This window comes from Argentina silus (genome assembly GCF_951799395.1).
Source record: "Argentina silus genome assembly, chromosome: 18".
NCBI classification, from domain to species: Eukaryota; Metazoa; Chordata; class Actinopteri; order Argentiniformes; family Argentinidae; genus Argentina; species Argentina silus.
In genome coordinates, this window is record NC_139672.1 from 6,719,709 (window position 1) to 6,732,627 (window position 12,919).

Below are 12,919 nucleotides of genomic sequence, written 5' to 3' on the forward strand. Positions count from 1 at the left end.
CTAATGGTATGGTTTGACGACTATATTTTCTTTATGTAATGTTCTTTTCCTTTTCCTCTTAAAAGTTATAAAATGTTAAAGATGTTGACACATGAAATTCATACACTATAAAACAAGTGTCAAAGGTATTTTTATATGAGATTTTTTGTAATGATTGGCCAAGGGTCAATGTAAATGACTATGTTTTCCATTGACATGAACAAAGCCATGTAAACATTAACTGATGAAAAGCTGTTTCATTCTTCATGTCCAAATAAAAAACATGTCACTGTGAAGTTACTGTGGTCTTGTCATTTTGTGTACATCACTAAATTAGCAAACATTTCTAAAAACCTGTTTTGGCTTTGTCATTATGGGTTATTGTGTGTAGATTGATGAGGGAAAAAATAATAATAATAATTTAATCCATTTTAGAATAAGGCTGTAACCTAACAAAATGTGGAAAAAGTGAAGGGGTCTGAATACTTTCCGAATGCACTGTATTAACATGACAAAGTGACTACTTTCATGATATCCCAAAACAGTAACAATTAATAGAGTTTAGTTTTTAAGAGAAAAGGTTAACTCACTTTGGCCTCAACCACATTATCACGTTACTTTTATGGACTGATGTTGTTGCATTTGAATACACCCTCCAGTGGTCAAAACCTGCCTCACATTACGAATAACCTCAACGTCTGTTACTCAGGTTGTAGTCTCCACCAACACCTACCAGCCAGCAGATGTCAGCAGAGTAACATGTCACTATTCTCTCGAACAGTTTCCTGACCATGATGTATTTTTTGGCCATGCACTTGTTTGTGGCTAGACCGATGGGTCAATGCATATTTGGGATGCATGGATGTGCATGGATTTTAGTAAGCATTTATGCATGAATGTGTTCTGGTTTGCACTGTGCCATTTTTCATTCACAGATCACTTATTCAAAGTGCTGGCTGTGCTTCATGTATTTATGTATAGCACTTCATGATGTATGTTGTGGAGATATACCCCAATGTGTTGTTCCCCCTTGTTCTCTGTAATTCAGTGTGGTCCAAGTAGCTGGTGGGGTGACCAGAGACCACTCTGTACCAGCAGCTGTGTTGTGGATCTCTGTTGCTTGTGTTTTGCCAGCTGCAATGGGAGAGGGAGTGAGACAAAAGGGTAGGGAGGGAGGGGGGACTGAACAGGCCTCCCTCCCTCCCTCCCTCCGCTGCATGCCTCTGCAGTGCCTCACATGGAGGCACATGTGACACAGCTCCAACAGGAGAACTCACTGTGTTGGAGCAAGCGAGCAGTCAGTCAGGCTCTCACACACATACACACACACACACACACACACACACACACACACACACACACACACACACACACGCACACACACACACACACACACACCAAAGGAGGACTGCCAAGTGTGCAGCACTGAATCAATGAATAGATCAGGGAAAGATAAAAACAGATTATATTACTTCATTGAATACACACATGCGCTTGCATGCAAGCACACACACATACAGAGAGAGAGAGAGAGAGGGAGGGAAAGAAAGAGATCATACATACACACACACACACACACACACACACACACACACACACACACACACACACAAGTGTCTGCTTACTGTACATGTTGTTAGAGTACTATAAGGTCAATAGAGGTGTAGTCCAAGTTCCCGAAATGTATAGTAAGATTTCCACATTTGCAACATTCATGCAAGCTATTGTACATGCAGCACCCTGTTACAAGATTCCTCACTGTCACCACATTGAGTCATGCTTGTTGATGCTTTGCAGGAAAGGTCACAACTGTGCTATAGCTGTCAACAACAAGACCTTCATTGTTCAAACAGAGAGTTCCTCTTGAACATAAAGCAAGTCAAACAGTGGGTTTGTATCCTTTCTGTCTTACAACCACTAAGGAACAGATAATATCACTCTTGCGGAGGATACACAGGCGATTGCATAACCTCGTGTACCCTTCACAGCTAGCTGTACCTGAGGTTGACTTGCCTTTGCAGGAAGCCCCTCCTGGCCTAGGCATTGATATAATATTATGCAACAATCAGTACTGTTCAGTTCAGCTTCATGGTTCTTGTGATTTGTTGTAGATGAGAGTGCAGACTCTATTACTGTACAGCTATACAATACATGGCCCTGCTTTAGTACACAGATGACCTCACAACATTGATATTGTAGAGAGAGCAACATTTTTCCGGTAAGCGAGCTATTATCTTATCACTATAGTGGCCCAGGGATTATTAGTTCACAGTACACTTGGTATGAGGCCAAGGCGCGTCATTTGGGTGTCACAGGATGTCCCATTGTGTTACCTTCTTATGTCTTGATGAGACCATGCCATCACACTGACAAAGGGGGGGATGTTGCCTTATCACTTAAAGTGTCATTGTCGTGAAACTGTATCCACTGTCATTGTCTGACCTCCTTTTCTGAGTGGGACCATTAAAGTGAACTCATACCTGTTATCTGATGCAAAGTTACTGTAGACACACTTGAAAGGAGTTCGGTATTGTTTGTACCTTATTTTGAAGAACTTGGGGACTAGATTGTCAATATTGCTGGATTGCTGGGTTTTTCAGAAACTCTGGATTTTTCACAGAGACTTACTGGTCTTTGAATGTATTTATTAATGGGAAGAGTGTTTCCAGCTGGCCAGTGATATGTCATGGCCTATTTATGTTTTGGACAAGACTCAGCCAGCGACTCATCTCAAACTGAGTGGCATCTTTTTATCATTATATTGGAGTTGTTTTCATCCTTCTCTTCTTACAGACACACATGCTTTAAGGAACAATATTCTTCTTTAAGAATCCCCAACTTTCTTTAGAGGAGATAGATCATTAGATGCCTGGAGAAACCCTTCAATATTTGATGAATTCAATTATTGTTACAATGAGTATGATCTGATCTCTCTGTTAGCTGACCTCTTCCAGAAGGAGAATATAGGATGATGACATTTCATCGGCGCATTCCCCTCACTCTGCCCTCAAATATGACAACAACCAATCAATGACCTCCATTAGCCATCGTCACCATGGAAGCCATTGTCCAGGGATGACATCAGAATGGACCCAGAACAGACGGAGCTCATTTGTCTATGTGGCCTTTCCACAAGTGAGGCTCTTGAGTGTGCAGCTGGAGTTGAGGATGAATGAAACAGCCCCATCCAGGAAGAGTGTAGTGAACGTGGGAGGTCTCTCCCTATTCTCTCTTCTCTCCCTGAATGCCTTGTGTGAATCATGCTTTGTTCTTCCCATTACTGTACCATGTCGCTACTGATGAAAAACACCACTGAGTCATCCAGTTACAAACCTGTAACTGTGTCAGTTGGGTAGAGGAAGAAACACATAAGGGACATATACAGTCACAATGTATTACAATAGGAAACACACAGTTGTAGATGCCTTGTAGATCAAAACCTACCTGGACTCTCAGTCTGGCTTCTGATCCTAACTCACTAATGAACTCTAATGAATTCAAACACTGCTCTCTCCTCTGATGCCGGATCAGTCAGTATCCTCACCGTCCTTGACCTCAGTGCCACTTTTGACACCATAAGGCACTCCATCCTCACCACATGCCTTGAGACCTGCTTCGGCAAAACTGCCACTGCCCTGAACTGGTTCATATTCTACCTCTTGGACAGAAAGCACTACCTTTCCATCAACAACTGCAAGTCTAACACAGCCCCTGTCACCCAAGGACTGCCTCAAGGTTTGGTGCTGCAGCCACCCACTTCACCCTAACAAACTGTCTCGCTGACATCAAATCCTGGATGCAATGCAACTTCCTCAAACTGAACTGCAACAAATCTGAAATCATATTAATTGGCCCCAAATCTCTCCCACTCTGCCCACAACTTCACCCTCAACATTGATGGCTTTACTGTTTCCACATCCATCCAGGTCCATAATCCCTGCATCATCCTGGACTCCATCCTCTCATTCGAACCTCACGTCAAACAATGCCTTCTTCCACTTCAGGAATATTGCCTGCCTCCTTCCCTCCCTGTCCTTCAATGATGTAGAGACTCTCATCCATGCATTTATAACATCCAGACTGGACTACTGCAACAGTGTTCTCTTTGGCACCACCAACAAAGTCTTCAATAGACTCCAATACGTACAGAACTCAGCCGCCTGTTTGCTTACCAGAACCCGCTCCAGTGACCACATCACTCCACTCCTCCAGAACATCCACTGGCTCCCAGTCAGATTCAGAATCCAGTTCAAGATTCTCTTCACCACCTACAAGGCCCTCAACTAAGTGCTACCCACCTACCTCTCTGACCTCCTCCATCAACACACTCCCACCCACAACCTATGGTCAACTGATGCCAACCTCCTTGTCCCCATCACCAGGATTAAGCACCAAGCCTGGGGGGACCAGGCCTTCTCTACTACACCACCCACCCTTTGGAACACTCTCCCAAAGCACATAGAGGAATCCAACACACTCTACTTCAAACATTCCCTCAAAACCCATATTTTTTAACTTGCTTTTAATGTCTAGTACCTTTCCCCCTACCGTGGTCCATCAGTACCTGACTTTTTGCTGTCCGTGCTTTTTGTTTTCACTGCTTTATTTCTTTTAAATTATTGATTATTATTATTTATATTATGTATCATCTTCTTAATGGATGTAAAGTGTCATTAAGTACTGAGAAAACTGCTATATAAAATAAATGTAGCATTATTATTATTATTATTATTATTAAAGGCCAATGAGGAAGTGTCTTGCCGTAGTGCAGTGTTTTCTTCAAGAGAATTCTCAAAAAAAGTCCTTTAAACATAACATGTGCTCAATCAAATGCCATGAACGAATTATGTCTATGGCATATTAAAATGTCTGCATGTGCTGCTACATACAGTATAAGTTTTAAAGACAGTTTTGAGTATTGAATGTTGGGAGGTTTTGAGGGATTTGACCTTTGTCTTAACCACAGCATATTGTGCAACAGCACTCCTGGTTTCAAATGTAACCGTGGCAACACTAGTGCAACAACAAAAGGAAGGAAAATACGAAATAAAGTGAAAGTGATGTGAAGGACTGATATAAACATCTCTTATATCTACAGAATTTCACAGTCTTTCACAGCACCACAGCCAATTCACACAGATTCAGCCTGGCTTGAGCTACTGTCCATGTAACTGATCAGGGGGCAACAATTCATTACCATATATGATACTTCCTCTCCCTCTCTGGGGAATTGAGAGTGCTCCAATGTGTGAAGCCCTAAAACAGAATTCAGGGAACAGGAACAGGAAGTGGGGCACAATATTCACATGCCACTAGCTTTGTAAAACTTTGTCTGTACCTCCTCGTTGTATGTAGGCCATCACTGAAAAACTGGGGCAGAAGAGCCGATGGCAGCAACCTGGGAGCCAAAATGTAGGTTAACTGTAGATGTTATGCAACATGGCCACTGCTCCTGCTTCAACGGCACTGTAATGATTTGGTGTTACTGGTTGTAGCTGTAAGAGTAGATGAGAGATAACAAAATCTGGTGACAGGAAGATATGACTACGTGAGCAAAAAAGTGGTATTGAACAAATGGCCGAGGCAATATAACTTGACAGATGGCTAAAAATACATAACTGGCCTCAAATAGGAGAGATACGGGAGAGCTAATTTTTCTATCATTTATTTTTCTATCATTTCATTTCTGTTGTTGCCAAGAGTTTGGTCAGTCATGGGAGCACTGGCAAGCTTGGCAACTAGTGATACAGCTGTACCTCACATGCTAATCTGCTATCGACTGTACTTTAATATTATGAAGTAAAAAATGACCATCATGGTGTCACTATGACTTCTGCAGTACCAAAGTTGCTTCCAGGCAGGGGCAGATTCCATGACTCATCTCCTTCTCCTCCTCCCTCCATTCCACATCTCTCCTTGACCCCCTGTGGAGCGCCTAGGATGGTGTGAAGAACAACGGGGGAAATATTGGCAGGCAGGCAGGCAGGCTGACAGAGCTCAGTTCTAATGCAGCGTGGAAAGACCTAACTTAAGGATAACAGATACGTCAGCACACTACGATATGAAGCAGGCTCAGCAAGGATATGAGGTGTCCTCATATAACCTCCTGATCATGTGCTATAGGCATAAGTAGCTGTAGCTGCTCTCTTACAGCAGAGTGGATTCACTTCACAGAGCTGTGACTCCTTGAATGTTCTCTGATTATCTCCAAGACAATCGATGTTCAACTCAATTAGAGGAAGATCAAACAATGTGCAAGTATTCACTGAACACAATGTCGGTGAACTCTTCCCATATTGATTATCATACAGTATGATAATCAATATGAAATTCAGTCAAACTCTAGATTATGAAAAACATAATATTGGCATATTTATTGTTGCTGCTGTTGTTTGTTTATGGTGCTCAGTGGACCAGGGACACACCAGTCCCCTTTTAGACTCTCAGACTGTAACTGCACTGTTTCATTGTGCGGCGAGGTCAAGAAGACTACGTTTCCAATGACAACCAGGCAATTGTTTATCCACAGGTGGTTTTCCTTACGATAGGTGCATAATTGTCATGACAACACATTAGATCAGATAAGGACAGTGTGGAATAGTTGCCATTGTAGCTTGAACATTAACTTTCCTCTTTTTTTTCCTCTTTCTGCAATTTCCTAAACCCTTGTCTGTCAAGAAAATAGAAAAACAAGAAGTTCTAAAAGCAAGTTATGTTGCCTTTGCACCCCACTGCCCTGTGTGTGTGTGTGTGTGTGTGTGTGTGTGTGTGTGTGTGTGTGTGTGTGTGTGTGTGTGTGCGTGTGTGTGTGTGTGTGTGTGTGTGTGTGCGTGTGTGTGCTAGTACCCTCTGGGCCCAGGCAGTGACTCCTCTTGTGGAGTTGCGGGGCAGACTTTACCCCCACTCCCCCTAGGCTCAATAGTCCCATTGTTAAAGAGGGATGGATGTGTTCCCTGGGTTTAAGCATCAAACAGTTCCTTCTCTCATTCTCTCATTCACAGCAGAAAAACAGTGGAGTGGTCCATAGGGGGTATGAGTGGGGGATGGACGCCGCTCGCTTTTTCTCTCTATCGCTTTTTCTCTCTATCGCTTTCTCTCTCTCTCTCGCTTTCTCTCTCTCTCGGGGGGGGGTTGCAGAAAATGAACACTGATTTGCAAGTTGTTTTTTCTCAACAGAGAAAGTGACATACCACTATAGGGGTACACCAGACATTCCAGTGGGATATCTAGCACAGTGTCCATATACAGTACAGACAACGTACTGTACTTCCACCACAGGTTTGGGTGATAGACATGTCATGGCTGATAGATGTGTTCCCTTAATGAAATTCCTGCCTCCCAGTTGTCTCCTCTGGTGAATGTAGAGTGATGGGGGGGGGTTCCTAGCAACTCCTCTCCAGCCTGTCTGGGACCTCCCCCAGTCAGCCATTTGTACTGACTGTGGATCCATTCAGTGTAACCCACCGCTACAATGTGAATACACACTCTCTCAATTAGCCTCTGGTTTTGATTAGCCTCAGATTCAATGGTACGTCCAGCGTCTGTGATGCGCATGCACAGCCCCGCAATACAGTGCTGTGTCTTGGACTCACACTCACACTGTATCTAAGTTAGATAAATGTTGTTGTGCTTTGATAGGATGGACAGTTCATTCAGGGTGAAGTGTCACGTTACTAGCACATGCTTACCACGCATACAGCTGCACTGTAAGGGATCTCTGGTGATGGCCCCCCATGTCCAGTATACACATTGCTTACAAACAGTTTACTAATAGTTATAAGCCGTTTCTAAGCAGACCTTTAAGTAAAGCGGTACACAATTTGTGTTTTGATAGTGTAGGTAGCTGATGATGTCATTGCACAAGGGTAGCTCATCCTCTTGAGCGGTAATTGGTGGAGCAGCTGGAGGAGCGTTTTGGAGTGTATCCCGCCTTTCTGTCTGTGCCTTCCATGTGACCCCTATGGCTGCCTGCACACTGCGCTCACTTCTCCCTCTCTCAACTGCAGCCAAAACAGGAACACGTTGTACGATTATCCTTAAAAAGCCCAGCGAGAGAGACACTGTGGAATGTTAATCCTGTTAGATTTTCCACTTGTCGTTTTTCAGCAAACACAGTTTTACTCAAATTCCTCTATCTCATTTTATTTTTCATTATCCTCTGTCTGTCAATTTGGACTACCTACCTTGGTTCACTACTTTGTCTTAGGACTTAATTTGTGGGTGTACAAACAGTTTCAGTATACGGTTATAGGTCACATTTTGGACTGCCTGAAATGGTTTCAGTTTCTGATAAATGATACTGATGACTCACAAACTTAATAACTAACAGACATTGCATCTACAGCATATGCTACCTCATCTTTCTTCATGTTAAAATGCAGTGTATAATCACTCTGCTGTAAGTGCCAAACACAATCAAAGAATTCTGTGGTAGTAAGGAACAAGATGTGAATTAACATGATTTGGGAAAATTGTGTAATATGAACACAAGACTCAAGACTCAAGGTCTCTTTCAAAGCATATGGTGAAGAGTACCGCCTGAAACCAGTTTCTGACTATGCAAAGGCTCAGGGTCACTGACCTTTAAACTCCACTGTGTGTGTGTGTGTGTGTGTGTGTGTGTGTGTGTGTGTGAGAGAGAGAGAGAGAGAGAGAGAGAGAGAGAGAGAGAGAGATGCTTTTCCCCATAATGGTTAGGATTGGGGGAGGGTGTACTGATGAGCCTATGTGCCTTGAGCAACCCTGAGCAGGCAAGCAACATGCTGACTGTGAAAGAATACAACTCATCTATTCGATTTCCTACTGTGATCTATAACCCACAGTGTCCTGTACTGGGAGGGAGGGAGCTTCCTCCACAGAAGCGCTTAAGGGCATTAACATCTACACCCAAGACCGTACAGGAAGCTGTGGGCAGCGATGCGAATTGTGTGTGTCGCTCCTCTCCTTGTGTGACCGCCTGCGTCAGACGCGCAGGAGGAGTTTTCCGCTGACGAATACACTGCTCATATGCGCACTACAGTAGTCTAGAGAGAAGAAGAGATACAGAGCTGCCGTACTACGGAGAAGCAAAACCTTGAACATTTGATTAAGAGAGGATACGTGAGTCACAGAGGACTGATTTGACTCGCTGAAATTAGGGGTTTTATTGGATTTACATGAATATGCTGATCATATACTTTTGGTGAGTATTTGTGTGTGTTTAGTTACAAAACATATTTCAACACCCGCGGTTTGGTAAACAGTCAAGTAGAGACTGAACCAATTTCTAATAGAAAGTTATAGGAAAAAAGTAATAAAAACGAACACTAAGATAACACTCAGAGAATAGGCTATACATTGAAATAGCGGACGAGATCATTTTCAGGCATACATTTGTGTAAAGCTTAAAAATAACCTGGACATTGAATAGTGTTAACCATTAGATGGGGATTGCCTATGTGGTTTGGTCTCGCGACAAAACAGCTGAGTTGGGGGAGAACAGTGTTGTCATTGTAGTACACATGATTACCAACCATGTACATGATACAACCATACATCTCCAGGGGTGAAGAGGTCAGCTGCGGAAGTTGAGGTCACGCTATAACGGGATTCAAGCCAACATGGGGAGCAGTCTGTTCTATAGTGATACTTTAAATTCTAAATTCTTAGTCCGTGCGCTGAAACTATTAGTTTTGATAATGAGATGGTGATGATGATGATTGTGTGTGTGTGTGTGTGTGTGTGTGTGTGTGTGTGTGTGTGTGTGTGTGTGTGTGTGTGTGTGTGTGTGTGGTACTACTGCTATGCAAGACAGGAATTTCTGCTGCTGTGAGTCATTGAATTATTTATTTGGCTTCAGTAGCCCCCATACAGCACACAAGTGTACACTCACCAAATTCAGTTTGGAATGAATGAGCTAAAGGGAGGCCAAGGAATGGAATGTCTCTTTGAGAGACATAAACATGAGGGGAAAGGAAAGAACCATAATTCTTTCTAAAGTGCATGCAAGAGAATAATTGTTATTTCCAATTGTGGATATTACACGGTAACAACAGTCCCTTGATAATGATTGGACAAATAGATGTGCAGGGAGCCAGCCACACATCCAGACCTGATGACATGATTCGCTTAGCCATTCACTCTTGGCAACCTTTTACCTGTCTATTCACACATGCAAGACACATGACCATATATGGCAATGGCATACTGTTGTGCATAGTCACATACATAAGTTAAACTCCCCCACATGTGTTGAGACATGCAGTATATTGGACAGTGTCATACAAGTAGCTGTGGCTGGAGCTAATATCTCCTCCTGTATGATGAAACTGAACATGAAGCATTGCTACATATCCACTCCTTGTCTGGAAACTTGTCTTGACTGTGTAAAGGACTTGTATTTGCATACTGCCTGGCAAGGTCTGTTTGTGAGTATTCCACTGTGTACAGTATGACAGTATTGTGTTCCATGCAGTTACCTGGGATACCTGGACAGAGTTGTATGTAGCTCAGCACAGTCTGTTCTTGGCACAGTGGGTTTTCAGTGTAGGAGGGCTGGGTGGGTTGGTGTGAAGAGCCCAGGTTAACTGTAGTGCACTTTGTTCTCTTTAGCCAGTGTCCTCTTGTCCCCCTGAGCTAGGCAAGATGTTGTCCTGTGCTGTTCTGGCCAGACAAACATAAACAGGAAAATTCCTTATGACCGCACTCCCCAAGGATCCTGAATAAATTCAGTGTAAATATATTTACTGTCTTTAATTCAGTTTATTTAATTTCTATAACGCTCTCTGCTTTGTAAAGCTTTTTTTTCATAGAGGTTTTCAGAGGGAGAGGCCCAAGAGTAAACTGCCCTAAAGTCAGTCCTGCATGTAAGCAGCAAGAAAGATAAATACTAATGTGAGAACTCATTTTAACCTTGGAACCAAGGAAGGAGAATCCTCAGGGGAAATCCTATCTGCTCAGCCGGCTGGCTGGCACAGGGGGCAAGAGTTCAAATAATAGAGTGCAGTGCTTTTCTAGTCAACAACATGCTTGTAAGCCAGTAGTAGGCCTATTCGTATATTCATAGTTTCCAAAGCTAAGTTTGCAATCATTATGGGTAAACTGAGTACATGTGCAGAAGTGGTTTCCAGCCCCACAGCCAAAAATAGCTGTTTCTTTGGCCATATTTCCCTGGAATATTCTACTTGGCCTGCCTGTTTCCACATTTTCTTCCCGAAAAACGTGAGGAATCACTGGAATGTTAATTACTAAGGGGGAAAAGAGAAAGAGCTATTGATTTTTTTCTCCCAGCCTGCAGTTGTCTGCCAGTGTCTTTAACTGAAGCATACTGTTTGGACTTTGCTATTCATTGAGTATGTTCATAGCGTATCAATGTTTAGACTAATCAGTGTCTCTCAGGCTTTAATTAGTCTTAACAACGTCCTAAAACCTGTTAGACCAGATGAACGACACCTCTCCAGGAATGAGACTGGAGAGGAACTATCCCTACACGTATCATGAACAAAATAAGTATCCTATTACTCTGCTTTGACTTTGGCCATTGACGGGAGATAAGATACCTTATTGTTGGCAGTTGTTAAATGTTATGGGAAAGTAAATGTTAAAGGTTTTGCATAAGTCGTACTATATCTATTTGTCCTAGTTGAAAACGAGAGGTGTCAGAGTCAATGACTTTTGTTTGAGAAAAGTTTGCACACCTTAGTTTGCTTAAGGTGCTCAGAGTGAAAGAATAAACTTGGAAAAGGAGTAAACTCAAGCACACTGGTTTTTTTGCTACTTCACATTTATGTGAGAATGATACCATGACTTAACATGTCACATCATATTGTTGTGCCTCAGTGTTATGCCTCAGACTGCCAACATCTGTCTTGGAAATGTTATCAGTGTCTCAAAATAGCTGTTCTGTAGGAGTATTAATCATTGTAATATTAATGTTCCAACTGTGTTTTGTGTTCAGGCAGATTGTTTAATCACCACAATTGAGCCATGAGTGGGGTCCTGAAACGAAAGTTTGCAGAGGTGGATGAAGAGGACCCATGCTACTCCTCTTCCTCGCCGCCTTCATCCTTCTCCTCCCCCTCTCCCCCCCCTCGGAGTGGAGTCCGATGGGGATAGCTACTCCAGTGACAACCAGGATTTCACTCCCAGTATCCCTGCCTTACCCACCAGCAGTTTGCCAGTAAGTTTCCACACCAAAGAATACATTCTCTCTCTCTCTCTTTCCCTTTCAAATAATGCAAACCTCTTATCTGAGTGATTGCTTGTGAGTGTAGTTTAGGAGTGTCTCTTATCAGCCTCCAGCAGCTGTTATGAGTTGCTGATATGAGAATATATGCTTCCCTCAGAGGTGATGCAGATAGCCCTCCACAAAGAAAGGCTTGCCTCTGAGCTGAGTGTAGTGTCTAAATAATTTGACTAGGCAATCAAATGTGGATTCAATTTGGATATCATGTTGTCAGATCCCTTGAAAACAGGTAGTTAGAACTTTTCCCAACGTTTTAGCGTTGACAATGGCCAACTGATGTTTTAAGGTGTATTGAGTTGTAAATATACAGTAGCAGGGGGTATTGTGGCAGTCAGCTGCAAGTTTTATTACTAAAGGTTCAGGCCTCATAGTCATCTACTAGTACTCTCACAAGTGAGTGATAGTACAAACAGTGCCCCTGTGTGGGCTGTCTTTAGACAGAATAACAGCAGAACTAGCTTGTAAGCTGGTCTTTGTTGTTTACTGACCTCGGTAGCCAGAGGTTCATCATCAAGCATGTGTGATGGTCAGATGACTTGTGGGAGTTTGTTGATACCAAACTGTCAAACTGAACAGTTACCTGATGGTTTTTAAAACATGCTTTAGTAGAAAGATTCTAAATGTTCATTGATAAACTGCAGCAAGATCTTTTTGTTAGCTGAAGCAGGTTCTCTCTCTCTCTCTCTCCCTCTCTCTTTCCCCCTCTCTCTCTCTTTT

General features: G+C 42.7%; 1 protein-coding gene across 1 annotated transcript in view; it reads left to right on the top strand.

Moving 5' to 3' along the window:
* The first annotated feature begins 9,015 nt into the window (after nucleotides 1-9,015).
* LOC310819226 (cysteine/serine-rich nuclear protein 1-like) overlaps nucleotides 9,016-12,919 on the top strand; it is a 7,515-nt gene continuing 3,611 nt past the window's right edge. The window contains 3 exon segments of the mRNA XM_083690470.1: nucleotides 9,016-9,160; nucleotides 11,919-12,032; nucleotides 12,034-12,128. Coding sequence (XP_083546596.1) covers nucleotides 11,944-12,032; nucleotides 12,034-12,128 — 184 coding nt within the window. The 5' untranslated portion in view covers nucleotides 9,016-9,160; nucleotides 11,919-11,943.